The 18,143-nt window shown below is 63.7% G+C and overlaps 2 protein-coding genes across 2 annotated transcripts; both read left to right on the top strand.

Moving 5' to 3' along the window:
• The first annotated feature begins 1,295 nt into the window (after window positions 1-1,295).
• Window positions 1,296-7,477, top strand: LOC104345300 (methanethiol oxidase). The gene is made up of 11 exons (XM_086478542.1): window positions 1,296-1,341; window positions 3,276-3,388; window positions 3,696-3,881; window positions 4,469-4,589; window positions 4,784-4,966; window positions 5,544-5,722; window positions 6,338-6,416; window positions 6,518-6,639; window positions 6,751-6,843; window positions 7,059-7,177; window positions 7,315-7,477. Exons 1-11 carry the CDS (start codon window positions 1,335-1,337, stop codon window positions 7,475-7,477), a joined length of 1,365 nt encoding a protein of 454 aa, XP_086334668.1. The 5' UTR covers window positions 1,296-1,334.
• A 2,022-nt stretch (window positions 7,478-9,499) lies between these two features.
• RFX5 (regulatory factor X5) lies at window positions 9,500-18,089 on the top strand. Its single transcript, XM_086478240.1, has 15 exons — window positions 9,500-9,618; window positions 10,252-10,285; window positions 10,729-10,811; window positions 10,986-11,111; window positions 11,338-11,454; window positions 11,787-11,868; window positions 12,147-12,348; window positions 12,552-12,649; window positions 12,772-13,703; window positions 14,096-14,278; window positions 14,712-14,836; window positions 15,142-15,213; window positions 15,702-15,839; window positions 16,812-17,009; window positions 18,040-18,089. The coding sequence occupies exons 1-15, from the start codon at window positions 9,500-9,502 to the stop codon at window positions 18,087-18,089; spliced, it is 2,559 nt and encodes an 852-aa protein (XP_086334366.1).
• The last annotated feature ends 54 nt before the right edge of the window (window positions 18,090-18,143 follow it).

The following is an 18,143-nucleotide window of genomic DNA, read 5'->3' as shown; positions in this document are numbered from 1 at the left end:
TGTTACTCTGACACCCAGAAAGCATCAAGTAAAAGGAAACATGGGGATGAACGTGGTGTTTTCTCTGGCCAGGAAAGGGTTTCTTTCCTCGAGCTGCTAAAAGCGCCAGGAGATGTTTAGGTAGGCTGATGATTAAAAGCCTTCTAACATTCTCTCTAATATTTATTCACCTGCAACTTGTAGAGACTGTGCTCGCTCCCGTCAGCGCAGCATGGCAAGGGAGCCCTCAGCGCCAAGTCTGCCTCCGACAGGGCTGGTTTTGCAGGAGAAAGACAAGGGGAGGGAAGAAGCCAGCTGGAGGGGTGGTCTCGCCGTGCTTCGGGTAGGAGCGTTTCCCTGGCGGAGCAGGGACACGCGTGACAAAACCACCAAGAACAGAAGCAAAGAAGGAGCTGACGTGACAAAGCCAAGTCACAGGATTGAGGTGGGGGGATCCTCCCTCTCCTCAGGCTGTCGTGAATGGGCAGGAGCGGTCTTTGGGGGGGGGGGTCCTAACAAGCTCTTGTTCAGCTGCATTAAGGACAATTTTCTCAGCACTTTCAAAGTCTTTTTGGAGAACGAGGGTTCGAAGAGCCCTGGAGACCCGCAGCAGCGTGACGGGGACTCCCGGGATGACGTTAGGGGCTGGCAGGGCGGCTGAGCCTCGAGCGCTGAACCTCTTGGGTGGGAAAAGGGCTTTCTGTGCAAAGGCTTTGCATTGATGCCCCCAAACCAAGGCGCAGCAAAGCGCAGCCATCCCAAAGAGGGTCAGGAGGAGCCGCAGGGCAGAGCCTGGGGCTCATCCCCCTCCTCACCCTGCAGCGAAGGGGATGCTCTCTCCCCGCTCAGCTCCCAGGAGAATCCTCTCCCCTCCCTCTGCCCTCGGTGTGGCAGCCTGGCCATACTGCCGTTCTTCCTTGCTGCCTCCCCTCCTTCTCCTCCTCGCAGAAGAACCGCAGAGCTCTCAGCGTCTCCCTGAGGCCGTGCGAGCCTGGCGTCACCCCTGCACGTGTTGAGGCAACCCTTCCTCTCTGCCCCAGGGACACAAGGGGAGGCAAAGCGGAGAGACACGGCTCGGAGCCTTCGACCTTTCTGACCCAGGAACATGTCACTGGCCTTTCGGGCTGCCCAGAGCCCCAAACCTTTCTGGGGGTCATTTGGATGCCCATGGGCATCCTGGCTCGCCTCAAGCATTGCCACAGGGTGGAGCGTCCACAGCCACTCCAGTGAGTGGTTCCTTGGTAAAAAGAGGATTAAAAGAACTCGCTGTCGTCTAATTTCTGTTTGTTTCTGTTCTTCTCAATGCAGAAAAGTGTGGAGCGTGCGGTCCTGGCTTCGCCTCGCCTCTGGATGCGATGAAAGGCAAGTCTGAAATCCAGGGCGGGCAGGGAAGAGCCCTGCGCTGTCTGTGGTGTGGGTGAGGATTGAAACAATCCTTACAAGAGGGTGTTATCAGCTCACTCCATTCTCTGAGGAGGCTCCCAGCACGCGTTAGGGAAGGGATGGTTTCGCTTCTGGCCCATCCTGAGACCAAACATCAACTGTATAATGACAGCTTGGTGTCAGAACAAACCTTTTTAGGTTTCATGATGGCTTGGGATGGGTCATAGCCTGCAGCAGCCACCCCTGCCTTTCTTGTGCAAAACCAAATGGGTTTTTTCTCAGAGGCAATCGTGTTGCTAGAGCCCCACGACATTGTTAAACCTGGAGCTAAACCTGGGGAGGGAGAAGGAACCATCCTCATTGTTCATTGCTCTCTGCTCCTGATGGCTGGGATCACAACGCGACAAAACCTCCTTCCTTGCATGTCTGGACGCTTTGCCTGAGAATCCATCTCGCTGCATCACCGAAACACTGGTGCTCTGATGTGAAGAGTCTGGTGAATGCATCATCTCTGGCTGTCCCACCCTTAATCCTCTTCTCCAGGGCTTAGCAAACACATCCTTGAAGCCTTAGAGAGCTCTGGAGCTTGCTCATGATCTGCAGTTCCTACCCCCAAAACGTCTTTGAACCAAGAAAACAACAACGGAGCAATAAGTTTTTAAATCACCCCTGTGTGTTGGCAGGGCTGGAGGGTGATTAAAGTCATTAGCAAATAGCACAAATCCCATTGACTCTGCTACTCTGGCAAGTTCCATTGGGAACTGTCCGGTTGTTTCAGTGATGCCGAGTAACTCTGGCACCCGAAAAGCTCTTCCGTGCAAGCGTCTGGCAGCTCAGGCCCCCGAGCAGGTGGCGAGAAGCTCCTCGGTGGCCCCTGGATGCCTCAGGAGGTGAATGAGCTCTGTGGCCATGTCCCATGCCCTGGCTGTTGGTGCCATCGCCGCAGCAGGGGGGGATCCCGCAGCATTTGGCAGCTGCTCTCAAACCCAAGACTGACCGAGGCGCCGTGTGGCAAAGCCGGCTGTCGCCTGGTTTGGAGCAAACCCAAAGGTCCCAAACCACCTCTGTGTCTCTGTTCCCCTCCACTCTCTCTTCCTCAGCATTTCCTAAACCAGTTCTTCCCCGCTAGCCCTCGCTCTGGCAATGCTTTATCCTGACCCAAGCAAGAGCGAGTACCACCTCCGCAGCGGTAAGGAGGCTCCGTAGGGTCTGAACGCCCTGGCTTGAGGGCTGGGCGGTGCTCAGGTCCTGGAGCAAAGCCATTTCCCGGCAAAGCTGATCACCCTTGCTATCGGGAGCCGTGCCTGCACCAGGGCAGCAGCTCCTCCTTGGGGAGCAGGGACCATGGCAGACCCGTTGCTGCAAGGACATCCCTGAGGCAGAGACCTCCTCTCCTCGCAGGCGGGGAGCTCTTGCACCATCCCGTCACGGTAGATGTTCACTGCTCGGTAGGACTGCACGGGAGCTTGGGGGGCTTTCTGCCTTTGGCTGCAGGCTGGCAAGCAGGTCTCACGTGTTTGTAAGGCTTCCCCTGTGTAGATGTGACGGAAATGGGACACTGTGTTGTGTGATTTGCATGACTGGTGGGACTGGGGAAGGGCTGGAGTGTCCTTGCAGGCGTGGGGTGATCCCAAAGCCGTGGACTTCCTTAGAGACTCTGCGGCCCAGAGATCCCTTCCCAGGGCAAAGGAGCTGAACAAGCCCGAACCCCCGCAGGGCAGCCCCCTCCAAACGGAGCCCAGCCTATTGCCTCTGGTAGGGCAGAGAGATGGAGACCAAACGGCCCCGGACATATAGGGGAGCACACAGGCTCCCCGGGAGGGAGATCTAGGCTGACCAGAGACTCCTGAAAAGTTTTTATTCTGTCCAAGGTGGTTTCCACTCATACTCATGCAACGTTTCTGTCTTGAAAGGTCCCCGGGAGGAGATTGTGTACGTGCCCTGCATCTACAGGAACACTGGGAGGAATAAACCCGACTTTCTGGCCACCGTGGATGTCAACCCCAACTCTCCACACTATTGCCAGGTACCAAATGCTTTATCTCAGCACTAAACTGGCCTGGGACACAGCTCAGTGCTCCTCCGTCACGCTCCCCAAAGCTGCTGGCTCAGTACCGAAGGCTCATGCCTGTCCACTTCTCCCCAAGGCTCTGAAATGCACATAAAATCCCCTTCACACCCCGTCCGTAGGATCCCCCGTGCACCATCGCTCCCCTTGCCTGAGGCACCCTCGCCCTGTGGTGGGGTCTGCAGCGCACCGAGCCCCCCGCTCTGCCTGTGGTCCTGCCCTTGGCAGAGGGAAGAGCAGAGTCAGCAGGGCTGGGACCTTGCAGGTGATCCACCGCCTGCCCATGCCCAACCTGGGGGACGAGCTGCACCACTCGGGGTGGAACGTCTGCAGCAGCTGCTTCGGGGATGCCACCAAGAAGCGGAACCGCCTGATCCTCCCCAGCCTGATCTCCTCCCGCATCTACGTGGTGGACGTGGGAACCGACCTGCGAGCTCCCAGGCTCTTCAAGGTACCTGGGAGGTGGTGCTGGCACACGATAACGGCGAAAGGATTGGGGTCGTGGCTTCTGGCTGTGGCGGCAGCTTGGCAAAGAGGCGTTGGGGTACATCTAGGAGCTTTGCAGGACGTCTGGACGACAGTATGGGAAGGCTGCGGAAGGTGGTTTTTCTCCTGCTGATGTGCAAATACCGAGTTCTCCATCCAGCTCCGTGCAGGAGGGGCCCAGGGCACGCCGGGCGTCAGGCACAGCGCTGCCTTTCGGGGTTACAGCCCATGTCTCGCCTGCGGCGTGGGTCTCCAAAGGAGCCCCAGGTGTCTGCGGGCAGTTGGCCCCTACTTCCGCGTGGGAAAGGCAGCAGCCACCCCGTGTGCCGGCACGCCTAGGGATGCAGGACCGGTGCGCTCTGCCCCAGCCCACGCGTTCAGCCCCTCTGGCTGCACGGCAAGTCCCATCCTGAGGTCAGGCAGGAGCCGCCCAGCCACGCCACGGCTCGGCCATGCCGCGGGGGAACACCAGGCTTGCAAACCTGCGCTCGGCGCAGCAGCAAACACCCTTGTTGCCTGGAGGACGTGACGGTGCCTGTGAACTCCCGGCAGGTTGTCAACCCAGAGGACGTCTTCTGGAAGTGCAACCTGGGCTACCCCCACACCTCCCACTGCCTGGGCAGCGGTGAAATCATGATCAGCACCCTGGGAGACCCAGCCGGCAACGGGAAAGGTACCCCAGTCCCCCAGGGGGAGGGTGCCGGGACAGGGGGAACGGTCCAGAGTTGCCCTCGAGGCTTCATCCAGGTCTCCCAGCCCGTTTGGCAGCCTGGGCTACAGCGGGTTGGTCTGGCTGTTGCTGCTTGTTCCATACCACGTGACCTGCCCAATTTCCTCGCTACTGCTGGGGCTTTGTTTTTGCATCAGGCGGCTTTATTCTGCTGGATGGAGAGACCTTTGAGATCAAGGGGAACTGGGAGAAAGGGGACAAGACTCCCCCAATGGGTTATGACTTCTGGTACCAGCCACGCCATAATGTCCTCATCAGCACCGAATGGGGCATCCCGAAATGCCTGGGATATGGATTTGACCCAAACGATCTGAAGAAAGGTGAGAAAACAATTATTTGAATAATCCAGGGGCGAGACGCTGAGCAGGGCTGCCAGAAGGCCAAATTTCCAACCCTCTGCTGCCACGAGTGAGAGCTGGCACCAGACGGGCACGGATAAAACTGTCCAAGACCGTTTGCTGCAAAATGAATTTCACACCAGTTCCTAGAGATCCCATGGGTTTAAAAAAGCCAAGCCCAGCCCCTTTATGGTGAACACACTTGGGTGCAAGCACCAGAAGTTCAGCCCAAGGCAGCCGCAGCTGCTGCTGTTGAGCTGTGCGTGGGGTTGGATCTCGGCCGTAGGGATGAAGGACGAAGCCGTCTCAGCCCAGCTCCCCCCAAAGGTTACATCACCCTTCCCAACCCCATCCTAGCGAGACGGTCCCTGTTGGACACTGGGCACCTTCCCATGGGTTTTGTCAAGCTCCAAAGCAACCGGCGTGTGCCGGTGCAGAGAGCAGGGGGTCGTCTCTGCGGGAGCTGAAGGGGCTCAGGGATCACCCGAGCCCGTGTCTGCCTGAGACCCCGCGCCTTGCAGCATCCCCCCCTGACCCCTGCTCTGCCCTCCCCTCCCAGGGCGCTACGGCCGCCGCCTCAACGTGTGGAACTGGACCACTCACGCCTACATCCAGGCCATCGACGTGGGCGAGGACGCGGCCCCCCTGGAGATCCGCTTCCTCCACAATCCCGACGCCGCCGAGGGCTTCGTGGGCTGCACCATCAGCAGCGCGATCCACCACTTCTACAAGACCGAGGTACACGCTCCCCTGGGGACACCGGGGGATCTGAGGAAAAGGGGTGCTGCCCCTTGGTGGACCCAGCCGCACACCTCTGCGCAGCGTCCTTCTCCTTGCATCCCCCACCACCCTCCCAGCCCAGCCCCGGTCCCCGCCGAGGCACACACCGCCTCCGCGGGCTGAGCAGCCACCTCTCTGCGCCCAGAACATGAGCTGGCTTGGGGTAACCTCACCAGAGGACTTGTTCTGACTGGCACCAGTTTAGGCTGAAATGATTTCATTTCAAGGAGATTAATTTGTACCTTTGTTGTGGATTTACAACAGCCCGAGTAATATTCTTCTGCGTCTGTTGTTGTGTGTAATGATGAACGGGGTGAGGAGGGAGAACATCTTTCACCAAACCAGCCGATCTAGCTGGAAAATTAGACAAGTTTTTAGCCCGTAAAGCCCTTCCTCAGGTCCCAGAGCCCATTTTCCCCGTGGCTCTGCAGAGACGGCTGGCAGGGTAGCTGAGCTACAGCCCTGGAGACTCGAGGCAGTGGAGGCGAGCATACAGCGTCTGCCCCAGCACGGGGTCTTATCCTGCCTCTGCCATGCACGCTGAGCCCCCCGGGGCCGTGTTCTGTCCTGCAGCGAGGAGACTGGGCGGCCGAGAAGGTGATCCAAGTCCCCAGCAAGAAGGTGGAGGGATGGCTCCTCCCAGACATGCCAGGTCAGCACATCCCCGGGCTGGGTGCTGAGGTGCCCCCCGGCTTCCCCGGGCGCTGCTGGTGCTGCCGTCTGTTTGTGCAGCTTTGTCGTACCCTCCCCAAGGCTTCATCACCGACATCCTCATCTCGCTGGACGACAGGTTCCTGTACTTCAGCAACTGGCTGCACGGAGACGTCCGCCAGTACGACATCTCCGACACCCACAAGCCCAAGCTGGTGGGGCAGGTAAGGCGGCAGCGGGCTCCCAGTCGCATCCTTTTCCTCCATCCCTTGGGATCAGCTGGGATCAGCCCCATCCTCGCCATCTCGGCCACCCAGAGCTTTGGTCTCTTGCAGGTCTTTGTGGGTGGCAGCATCAGCAAGGGAGGACCTGTGACCGTGTGCAGGGATGAAGAGCTGCAGAGCCAGCCGGACCCGTTTTTCATCCAGGTGAGCTTGGCCATCTCCCCAAAATCCCCGCCCGGGCAGCGGTGGCAAGGTTGGGGAGCGGGTCCTTGCGGTTCTGCGCCACCGCATCCCACGGGACGGACGTGGCATCTCACGGGATGGACATGGCAGCCCGCACGGCCGGTCTGGGGGGAGGCAGAGGCATCCCCTGGTCTGGCGGCCTCCAGCAGTGCGTCTGCTTCTCTGCTCGCTCGCAGGGAAAGAGGGTGCCGGGGGGACCCCAGATGATTCAGCTCAGCCTGGACGGGAAGAGGCTGTACGTCACCACGTCCCTCTACAGCGCCTGGGACAGGCAGTTCTACCCCGACCTCATCAAGTAAGAGAACTTCGATGAACGAGGGCGATTGCACGAGCCTGTCAGGCGGGAGGTGCCGGGGGCCCGATCCCGGCAGCTCCTCGGGGGCAGCAGCAGGTCCCCCGCCCCAGAGCCTCCTCGCTCTCCCCCCTCCGCAGGGACGGCTCCGTCATGCTGCAGCTGGACGTGGACACGGAGCGGGGCGGCCTGGCCGTCAACAGGCGCTTCCTGGTGGATTTCGGGAAGGAGCCCGGCGGGCCCTGCCTGGCGCACGAGATTCGCTACCCCGGCGGGGACTGCACCTCCGACATCTGGGTGTAGCCCCCGCCGGCTGCCCCGGGGGGCCTCGCCACACCCCAACACCCCGGGGCGCAGGAGCTGAGGGGGCTTCGCGCCTCGGGAAACCCCCGCCGGCCCGCACGGCCCGCGCCAATAAAACCGGGAGGCTGTGGCCTTCCTCCGCCTCCTCCTCCGCCTCCTCCTCCTCCTCCTCCTGCTCCGGGATCCCCCCGCAGCGCTTTGCCCCGAACCCCGGTGGACGGGCCGGGACCGGGAGCCTCCGGCCTCCACCGACACCGCCCGCCCGCGCACGCGCTGCACGCCCACACTGCGTGCGCAGCGCCCGGCCCGTGCGCGCGGTGCGCGCGCGTACTGCGTGCACGCGCACGCCATGTGCACACGGGTAGCGCACGCCCGGCGCAGCGCACACGCGCTGCAGCCCCGCGCGCTTTGCGCCCGCGCGCCGCGCACACTGCGCGCCCGCGCGCGGACTCGTTTACGCTCGTCCTTCTCCCCGCTCCCTCCCCACCAATCAGAAGCCTGTTACTAGGCAGACTTCAGCTCCCGCGCGGCCGCCCAGCAGCCCGACCCCGCTTGTATCCGGGTAGGGAAACCAGACCAGCCAATCGCATTAAAGCGCAGCGCAGTATCCGGGCAGACCGGCGGCCCCACAGCCAATCAGAAAAAAGCACCGGCGGGGCCCGGCGGGCGCGTCCCGGTGGGGCGCAGCACTTTCGGTTCCTGTTGCGCGCGGGGCAGCGGCACGTGGCGGGGACCGGCCCGAACCGAACCGAACCGGCCCGAACCGGCCCGGCACGAGGCGCGCCGCGCCCCGGCTGTAGCCGCCCGCAGGTGGGTGCGGGTTCGGGGCGCCCCGGGCCCGCGGGGCGGGGTGGGGGGCGGGAGGTGCGGGGCGAGCCCAGCCCCGCCCGGCCTGGCCCGGTGCGCCCGGCCCGGGACGCGGCTGTCACTGTCCCCCGCTCCCCTCCCCGGCAGCCGGCACCGACGGGGCTGCGCTGTCACGGAGCCCCCAGCACCCCTGTCCCGCAGGGTCCTGCCCTGGTGGCGTCCCTGGCCCTGGGGATCTCTGCCTTGTTAGTGTCCCCTGTTCCCAACTCCCTGGGGACCTGCCCTCCTGGTGTCCCATGTCGGCGGGGATCTCTGACTTGTTACTGTGCCATGTCCCCGTGCCCCTGGGGACCTCTGCCTTGTTAGGGTCCCATGTCCCCATCTCACTGGGGACCTGCCCTCCTGGTGTCCCATGTCACCGGGGATCTCTGCCTTGTTAGTGTCCCATGTCCCCGTGCTCCTGGAGACCTCTGCCTTCTTAGTGTCCCATGTCCCCATCTCCCTGAGGACCTCTGCCTTCCTGGTGTCCCCTGTCCCCATGTCCCCATCTCGCTGGGGACCTGCCCTCCTGGTGTCCCAGGTCCCCATCTTGCTAGGGACTTCTGCCTTCCTGGCATCCCTGTCCCCATCTCCCTGGGGACCTGCCCTCCTGCTGCCCCCATCGTCCCTGTTCTTGCACCCATGCCTCAGCACCCACGGGACTGTCACAGTCCCCCTCAGCATCCCCAGCCTGGGGCACACCAGGCCCGTGGGGACCTGCCCTGATCCCCTCCTGGGCACACTGGGCCAGGGCTGCTCTCCGGTGTCCCCCAGCACCCCTGTACCCTGCCAGGAGCGGGGTACCCAGAGGTGGCCACAGCCTCTCCTGCTGGAGATGCCCCTCCTGGGGCCACCGGGGCCCTTTCCACATCCTTTGGTGGCCCGTGTCCAGCTGACGGAGCTCAGCCTGCAGAGCTGGGGCATGTCTGCGGACCAGGATGGACGGGGCCTGAAGGTGGGCGAGTTTCGGGGTGCGCCGAGCCCCACAGCCACCCCGCTCTGCCCCACGGCCGCCCCACTCTGCCCTGCCTCCCTCCCCGAGCCCGGCCTGGGGGCAGGCAGCCAGAGGTCAGCCCTGCGGGTGCCCAGTGGGGGCTCAACAACTCTGACGAGTTTTCCTTCCCTTTTTTTGTAGTTGAAGTTTTGGTTTTCATCTCCAAACAGGAACCAAATGTCATGGCTGACAAAGAGCTGAGTGCTCGAGCTGCCAAAAGGGGAAGCTCGTCACCCAGCACCTCCCGGGGCAGCACGACCGAGTCGAGCACGCTGCTGCAGGAGCTGAAGAGCACCATCTCGTAAGGGCAGCCGCTCGCTTTTCCCCAGGCAGCTCTTCCAGTTAATCTGAGCGTTACCAAATGTGGGTTAATTTAATAAGGTTGATTAATTTGCAGCCCCAGGGACCGAAGGGATAAGCGTTGCGGTGCCTCGCAGCGGCGGTGCCGGCGCTGCAGAGCGGCACGGCCTCAGGCGTGCCCTGCTGGGTCGGTGCTGTGCCCAGAGCGCAGCCCTCGTGCTGGGCTGCCGGCAGCTTGCTGCCTCTTTTGGGTGCGGAATCAATTCAGGCCTTCGCCGTAGCGCAGACCGGTCTGCTACGACCCCGGGGGCTGCGGTGCTGCACCTCCCCTGCGCTCCCCGGGGTAGGGTAGAGCACGCAGCTCCGGAGCGGGGTTGGGGGCGCCCGGGGAAACCCGGAGCTTGGGGCGAAGGGGCTGCGCTGACCCACGGGTGCAGGCAGCCTTTGGCTCTTGGCGCTCAAGTGTCCCCATCTTGGCGTTGCCGCGCGCGCCGGGGTGCACGTGTAGGGTCTGGAAGGGCTCGGGGCCGGCGGTGGCCTCGGGAGCCGGGCGGGCTGGGGTGCGCCCCGGGTGCTGCGGTGTCGTCCTGCGGTGTCGTCCTGCGCTGATGCCTTTCGTCTCTGTCCCACACAGCAAATCCGTGCAGAGCAGAGTTGACTCCATCCTGGTGAGTGCCTCCGCCGCATGTGGTGCTGAGGGTGAGGGGACGCCGCGTCGCCGCCGCTCTGATGGGCTCCCGCCCCTCTCCTGGCTGAACTGAACCCTGGGTCTTGCCTGACCTCGTTTCCCAGCGGGTCAGGATCTGCCTGCGGGGTTTAGCCCCGAGAAACCCCCAATCGCCCTGCCCAGGGGGGGGGTGGCACCCACTGCCCCAGCCCTGCGTGGGACAACTCTTTCCAGTCCCCTCGGGGGGTGGTTCCCGTGACTTGGTTTACCCAGTTCCCTCGCGCGCAGGCTGTGTTCACAGCCCCGGTTTTGGTGGCCCCTCCGTTACTGCCGTTAAAGAGGGTGACGAGAGCGGCGCCTGCATCAGCCGCTCCGTGCTGGGATCCTTAACCTTTCTTTGTCTCCGGCCCGTTCTCCCCCTCCCTGCGGACCCTTTGACCGCAGCAAGATGTCCAGAAGTTTTCGGACAACGACAAGCTCTACCTCTACCTCCAGCTGCCGTCGGGACCGAGCTTGGGGGAGAAGAGGTGGGTGCCGGAGCGAGCCGGGGCCGTGTCCGGGAGAGCAGGGGCTGTGAGGATGATGGTGGGGGACACGTCGCGAGAGGCCGGGGGGAGATTGCCGCGGCTCTGCCTTCTCCTGTCCTGCTGTGCCGCTTCTCTGCTCGTTTCAATGTTTGTCTTGGGCTCTCGCGGGGGCAGCAGTAGCCTGGACCTGAGTTCGCTGAGCACGGCCGAGTACATGCACGCGTGCAACTGGATCCGGAACCACCTGGAAGAGCACACGGACACCTGCCTGCCCAAGCAGGACGTCTACGACGCCTACAAGTGAGCGCAGGGGCCGGCCTGGCGCGAGGAGCCTCCCTCCCCGGGGCTGGGCTTGTCCAGCGAATCCCAGCGGGGAGGTCGGTTCGGAGGGCAGCGAGCGCCTGGGATTGTTTGGGAATGGCCCGGCCCGACCTCAGGGGCCTGAAATGTCAGCGGGGAGAAGCTGGTGCACCCGGAGGGCAGCGAGAAGGGCTCGGCGGCTTTAACCCGCCGCTCTCCTCGGCAGGCGATACTGCGATAACCTCTGCTGTCGCCCTCTGAGCGCCGCCAATTTCGGCAAGATCATCCGGGAGATCTTCCCAAATATCAAAGCCCGACGGCTGGGAGGCCGAGGACAGTCGAAATATCCTTCCACGTGCCCGGCTGGCCAGGGGAAGCCCGGGGAGCCGCTGGGACGGGTGGTGACAGCTGCTGCTTCTCCAGCTTTTCCCAGTTAGAAGTGGTGTAGAGGTGGCATTCTGTAGCTTCTGAGAGGGTCTGGTTCCTGGTTCTTGGCTCCTGAAGGTTCAGCTCGTTGTCTGAGAGGGGCTTGGAGTTGCCCCGTCCTTGCCATGCGCTCGGGGCAGCCTGGGGGTGGCTCACGGCGGGCTGGGAGCCCCGCGGCTGCACCCCTGCGAGCTGTGACCTGTCGCGGCCGCGTTCGCGTGACGGCGAAAGACCTTAACGCCGCTGAACGTACTGCTACAGCGGGATCCGGAGGAAGACGGTGGTCAGCCTGCCGCCCCTGCCCAGCCTGGACCTCAAAGTGACAGAGACCGTAAGTCCTCTGCTGCCTCCATGGCTTGGGTGTCGCTGGCCGCCTTTTGGCGGGGTAATGAACCTCCTCGCTCGTTAGATCCAGCGAAGGCAGGGGGTGGAGGGATGCCCGCTCTGGGAGCAGGTCCTGCTCTATCCTGTGAACCTCCCCAAGGGTGGACGAGGACCTGCCTTGCCCGTGCAAGCGTGTGACCTGCCGGGGCGTCAGGATCAGGCCCCGTTCGCATCCGGGGCGTCGTGTCCCGTGCCGCGGGGGCTCATGGCTTGTCCCGCCGGCAGCAGTCGGAGCGGACGGACCTGGTGCAGTCCTACAACAGCGAGGTGATGGAGGCGGCCTGCGCCCTGACCTGTGACTGGGCCGAGAAGATCCTCAAGCGCTCCTTCAACAACATCGTGGAGGTGGCCCAGTTCCTCATCCAGCAGCACATCATCAGCTCCCGCTCGGCCCGCGCCGACCTGGTCATGGCCATGGTGGTGTCAGGTGAGTGGGATGGGGCCCTGGCCCTGCTCACCCCCCGTTGGGCTCGCTCGGACTCCCGAGGGGGCACAGGGAGTTTGGGGGTCCCCTGGGTCAGCGTCCCCTTGCAGCTGCCCGTGGCGTGGCTGAGCTGCTGCCGACTCTCGCCCGTTGGCCGAGGCGCCCAGGGGGGTGTCCCACCTTCAGCAGCTTCTCCGCACCCACAGAGAGCACGGAGAAGACCCACCGCGAGAGTCGGACCCCGTCGACGGCAAAGAAGAACAGCCTGGACACCTCCGAGAGCAGCGACAGGAGCCAGGGGCAGGTGAGACCCCAGCGGAGCCGGGTGGGGAGCTGGGACCCTCGGGATCCCGCTCATCCTGGGGGGGCACATGCAGGGAAGCTCTGCCGCGACATCCCCCCGCCAGCACCTCTCTCTGCCCGCAGAACAAGAAGGAGAGCAGCCCCAAGCCCCCCGTCCCGCCCCGGCCTGAGAAGAAGAGGACCCCGGAGCCCCCCAAGGTGGCCAGCAGCCCCCAGGTGAACGCCCTGGTCGCCCGCCTGCCCTTGCTCCTGCCCCGCATCCCGCCGGGGGAGCGACCGACGGCACCCGCCGCTGCCGCCGTCCGCTCCTCCCCTCCCGTCCTGGCGCCCAAAATCACGACCGCCCCCCTGGGGGGCACCGTCAAGGTGGCCCTGCCGCTGCCGGTGGGCACGGCCTCCCCCTCCCTGCCCCTGGGGCTGGCTCCGGGGACCAACGGGCCGGCCGGGCTGCTGAGCCAACAAGCCGCCGTCCCCGTCCTCAACGTGCTGCTGCCTGGCGTGGGCGTCCCCGCGGCCGAGAGCCCCGCCAAGCCCCGGAGCGCGGGGGGCAGTGAGGGTCCCGGCCCCCAGGACTCGCAGCGCCCCAAGGCCACCAAGCGTCCCCCGGAGCCGGCCGGGGATGCCACCCTGCAGAAGCGGAGACGCGGGCGGCCACGAAAGAAGCCGGAGGAAGGGGGTGCGGGGGAGACGGCGGAGCTTGGCGGTGGGGCGGCCACCGATGGTGGTGGCTCTCCTGGTGGTCGCGGTGCCACCAGCCCCCTCGGGGACAGCCCACCCGGGGGCCCCATGTCCACCCAGGTCAGTGTCATCCAGGACGGCAGGACCGGTGCCAAAGTTGCCGATGGCCGTGAGCTGGCACCGAAGGGGGTGGTGGCGCAGCAGAGCCTGGGTGAGGCTGGGTCCCCCCTGGGTGACACCGGGGCTGCGGGGGGCTCCTGTGCCCCCAGGGACATGGGGGACCCCCCCACTGCACACGACGATGGACAGACGCAGGCAGCGACCCGTCCCGCTGCCGCCACTTCCCAGCACTTGGACGTGTCCCCCTGTGTCCCCGCGTCCTGAGGGGCCTCTCCAGGACGGGCAGGGCTCTGCGCCCACCCTGGCACTTAGGGGCCGCGCCCCGGCTGCCCCCGCACACCGCCATTAAAACCCAAGCACTGTCTGTCCGTCTGTCCTGTCTGGAGCCCGGGGCGGTGTCGGGGAGGGGGACGCGGGGACACGTGGGGTGGGGCCGTGCCTCAGTTTCCCCTTCGGGGGTGCAGGCAGGGGCGGGCGCAGGGAGGGGATCTCCTCTCCCACCCGCGGGGGGTGGCCGTGACGGCAGAAGCGATTTTCAACCCAAAAAACGCCGGTTTTCGCCAACCCCGCGGTCTGCGGCGTGCCGCGGCCACGCCCCCTCCGCGTAGACCACGCCTCTCCTCTCGGGCCACGCCCTCCCTTCTCTCAGGCCACGCCCCTTCGTACGCACGCCCGCCCGCCCCGCCGCGGCGCGGGTGCCGCCGGGCCGGCAGGGGGCGATCGCGGCGGCCAGGCCCGCCCGGCCCCTTCAGCCCCGTCAGGCGGCGCCGCGGGCAGCCCGGGCCGCCGGGGCCTGCGCCTGCCCCCGCCGTGCCGCTCCGCGCCGCTCCAGGTGAGACCCCGCGGCCTCCCCCGCGACCCCCCGCCCTGTGCCCCCGGCCCGGGCCGAGGCGGCACCGTCACCCCGGGGAGGGGAGAGGCGGCGGCGGCGGCGGGGGCGGGGGGGGGTGTGTGTCTTTCGGGTGGGTTTTGCGGCCTCTCGCGGGGGGGGGGGGTGGGTGTCAGTCGCCGGCCCCGGCCTGCGCCCCTCACCGGGGAGTCGCCGCCTCCTCCCGGGTGACCGGGGCTGCGGGGGTGGCAGAGCGGGGCTGGCCGGGGCCTCCGCCGCCTTCCCCGGGCTCGGCAGTCCCGGCGGCCGGGGCTTTGCGGGCCGAGAGCGCCTCGTCGCGCAGGAGGAAAAAAAAAAAAAAAAAAAAAGAGTCTTCTTTTCCTCTTTTTTTTTTTAAAAAAAAAAAAAAACAAAAACTCCTTTCCCTCCCCCCCAGCAGCAGCAGCAGCCGATCGTTCCCGGAGCCCCGCGGAGCCGCTGCCCAGGATGAGCCGCCTGCGCTGCCCCGTGCCTCGGCATCCCAGAGCGGAGAGGCGGCCGAGCGGGATGGGATTGCACCAGGTACCGCTGCTCGGCCTCGTCCTTCCCCTTTCCCGGGGGAACCCTCCGCCCGCCGCCTTCCCCGCGGCCCCCTGCGCGCTGCCCCACCAGCCTCCGGGGCTCCGGTGCCGGCCGAAGCGCGGCCCCCCCGGGGGTGCAGCTGGGCCCCTGGAGTGTCGCAGGGACCCGTTCAGAGACTTTTTCAGCTGGTTTTCTCCGTGCCGTCAGACTGTCGTTTCTGACGAGGCTTTGCCAACCCCCCCCCAGCCCCGCGAGCCATCTGGTGCCCCTCGCGCTTTGTAATTGCCTAAAATATCTACTTAAAGACCGGAGATGTTACGTAAGGCGCCCGGTCGGTGGGCTGCTGAGCGCGGTTCCTCAAGCTATGCCTGTTCGTCGTGGGTCAGTAACCCCTCGATGCTTTTTTTCCCCCCCTGAAACTTCTGCTTCAAGCTGACAGTAACTTTAGGCGTGATAAATAATAATAACATTTAATCCCTCCCTTTGCCATCCCCTGCTTCTCCCGTGGTGAGACTTTGAGCAGCGTGGGGAAGGAACTGGGTGCAGATCTGGGTGGAAACGTTGGTTTCCAGCTCTTTTGCCCAGCGCTGCTGCCATCCTGCTCTCGGCGCTGGCTGGAAGAGCAGAGGCATTTCAGCACCTCCGAGGTTTTGAACTCCCCGTGGGGACCTCGTCGCTCTTTCTGTGAACCGAAGGCCGCCCTCAGCTCGTGCGAAGGCCGAGGGATCTGCTGCCGGGGCTCAGCCTGCAGCCTCTGCTCGGTGGAGATAATAGTCTCTGACTTCTTGCTTGGAAATCTGAGCGGGATTTCAGTCTGTGCCGCGGTCGTGTGCTCCTTAAATCGAGGTGATTTATCATCACGCAGTTCAGAGTCGGTGCTGGATCGACGGCAGAAGAGCTGCTCTTGGAGCCCGAGCCACGGATGTGGGCTCCTGCCTCTCCTTCCATTTTCTGTCGCATCCAGACGGCTCATTTGAAGAGGAAGACTCAGACACGACTGTGGGTAATAACAGCAACTTGAAGTAGTGCATTTACATATATAAACGATCGTGGGAACGCTGAGGCGCAAAGTGCCTTGTGATCACCGGGTGGAGGAAGCTTCCCAGGGCGGCTGTGCCAGCACGGCTTGCTTCAGGTTTTGGTGTGCTGGGAAACAGGTTGCCGGGATGGAAGGGTTTGTCCTCGCTTGCTCAGGGATCGTAATTAACCCTCGCTCGTCAGGGGCGGAGAGGCGCGAGGGAAGAGGACAAAAGGTTGGATGTGTTTGTGTGAGTAACGTGTCGGATGAGCCGCCGCTGTGGTATGTGCGGAGGGGGTTTGCAAAGGGCTTCCTCGCCGCATCGATGCCTCTTGCAGCAGAGCAACCTTTTCCAAAGGGCTGGGGCCCTTCTCAGCGTCTCTCGGAGGCAAGAGAGATCTTGGTGCTCCCACCGTTATTTTTTTTTTTTTAAACGAGGAAGTTCGTGTATGAGTAAATCACTGGATTTAACTCCTTCCCGTGGGGCTGTATCATCTGCGGAGGAAGCGCTGGCGGTGAGGTTCTGGGGCTGGCGGGCTGCGACGTTCCCTCTTCCCTGCGCCTCCATCCCCTCTGCGGCGCGGGGACCGTCGCTCCGACGGATTCCTAGGAAAGATGCCCCGGAGACAAAATGACAGAGTTGGCTGCGGAGGAGCAGGGAGTCGGGGGCGTCTCCCTGACGGAGCCAAGAGGCCAAGGAGCGTCGGGAGCCGTTCTGCAGCGCGTTGGGCAGTTTCTCATTCCCCCGCTGCGTTTCTTGCAGCGTGGCTTTTACTTGGTTCCAAATTCAGGGGCGAGTCATTGTTCCGCCTGGGCGAGCCCCGGGGTGGTTGGTGTTTTCGGCCACACGGGCTTGGTCAAATACAACTCGGCGCCGGGATGCGGAGTCCGTCCGGCGAGAGCCTCTTGGCGAGGCCGAACCGGAGCGGAGCGCCCCTGCGTCCCTTCCTCCCGCAGGAGCTGAGCGGTGCCGTGCTTGTCGCCGAGGTGGTGAGCCCCGCTGCTGCGCTGGGGACCGGGAGGGCTTCTCGGAGCTGCGCGGTGCGGAGCGAAGCTGTCGGCGAGCTCAGGCCACCCGCGGCGGTTGCTTTAGCTGGGGCGGTTTCTTCCAGCAGAGCGTTGCTCGTAACTGCCGGTTTGCCGAGAGAGCAGCTGGTGCGGTGTGTCCGGGCTGAAACCTGCTGGTTTGCGGCACCGGTTCGGCTGAGGGGAGCTGCGCTCGCCCTGCGCTTGTTCCGTTCCCCAAGTAAAGGCTCTCAACGGCTGCTCCGTCCCGAGGCCCAGAGCTGGGGGTCGTGTTGGATGGAGGAGCCCGTCCTGTCTGTCTGTGGTGCCAGTGATCGCTCGGTCTCTGGCTCAAGGGCCTCCTGTTGCCCCTTTTCCTTGAAAATTCGTCTTTTTCTTTGCTTTCCCTCTGCTGTTTGCTCCGTGGTGCGTGTCCTTCGAGATGGAAGCGTGCTGCTCCGTGGGAGAAAGGTCCCACAGCAGCGCCCGTGGGCAGCAGGGGAGGTTGACGGGCAGAGTTTGTCCTCGAGGGGTGTCTGGAACCTGGCGTTTATTTTTTCTTGGAAGCGGAGCGAGGCCCCTGTGCTGTGTCAGGGGTTGAATCCGCAAGTGGGAGCCCGACCGTGTCAGTGCCGAGTCTCTCCTGGAAGGGGATTTCAGACTCGAAAGAGGGCACAATGTCCGCCAGGAAGAATAATTTGTCCTCGCCTCAGTGGTGCTCGCAGCACGCTGCCCATCTCCCCCACGCGAGCCCAGTCAGTCCCAGTCCCTTTGTGCCTCAGTTTCCCCGGCCTCTGAGCTATCACCTAATAGGTTGCACTGAGTCGTTCCGTGCGCAGGGGCTCTCCCCTCAGCGCAGCGAGGGGCACTGCCAGTACATCCTCCTCCGGCCTCCAGCGCTGCTGGGATGTTTTCTGCCCCCATCCCAACTCCTGTGGCCTTCCCGAAGGCGCAGCGAGATGCCGAAGGCCGTCAGTGCTGAGCAAAACAAAAAGTAATGCAGAGTAATAGAGACCAGATGTCTTGGTGAGGCTTCATCCTCTCCTCCTGGTTGTTTGCCAGGGCTAATATTTCTTATTCAAGTCAGGCAGGAGCGAGACTTTTTTTTTTTTTCTTTTCCCCCTGCAAAGCCACAGCTCTGTTCCCGTAGATCTCCCCCTGCTTTTGTCCCTTCCTGAAGGAACCGTGCTCTCGAATCGCTGCACCGACACGCAGCTGCTTCGCTGGTAGTTTCTGTGCTAACAGGGGCTTCCCTTTATTTTGTATTTAACCACCGACTTCAGG

Source organism: Leptosomus discolor, chromosome 26 (assembly GCF_034619465.1).
Source record: "Leptosomus discolor isolate bLepDis1 chromosome 26, bLepDis1.hap2, whole genome shotgun sequence".
NCBI classification, from domain to species: Eukaryota; Metazoa; Chordata; class Aves; order Leptosomiformes; family Leptosomidae; genus Leptosomus; species Leptosomus discolor.
Note: the sequence above shows the minus strand (reverse complement) of the source record. Positions and strands in the feature narration are given on the sequence as shown.

What these genes read in the sequence shown, in the direction of transcription:
- LOC104345300 (XM_086478542.1), top strand. An exon ending in CGGACCCGTTTTTCATCCAG is followed by an intron (nt 6,844 to 7,058) that starts GTGAGCTTGGCC and finishes GCTCGCTCGCAG; the next exon opens with GGAAAGAGGGTGCCGGGGGG. An exon ending in TTCTACCCCGACCTCATCAA is followed by an intron (nt 7,178 to 7,314) that starts GTAAGAGAACTT and finishes CCCCCTCCGCAG; the next exon opens with GGACGGCTCCGTCATGCTGC.
- RFX5 (XM_086478240.1), top strand. Translation starts at nt 9,500, where the DNA reads ATGGCTGACAAAGAGCTGAGTGCTCGAGCTGCCAAAAGGGGAAGCTCG. An exon ending in GTGTCCCCCTGTGTCCCCGC is followed by an intron (nt 13,704 to 14,095) that starts GTCCTGAGGGGC and finishes CCCTTCTCTCAG; the next exon opens with GCCACGCCCCTTCGTACGCA. An exon ending in GCGGGATGGGATTGCACCAG is followed by an intron (nt 14,837 to 15,141) that starts GTACCGCTGCTC and finishes ATCTACTTAAAG; the next exon opens with ACCGGAGATGTTACGTAAGG.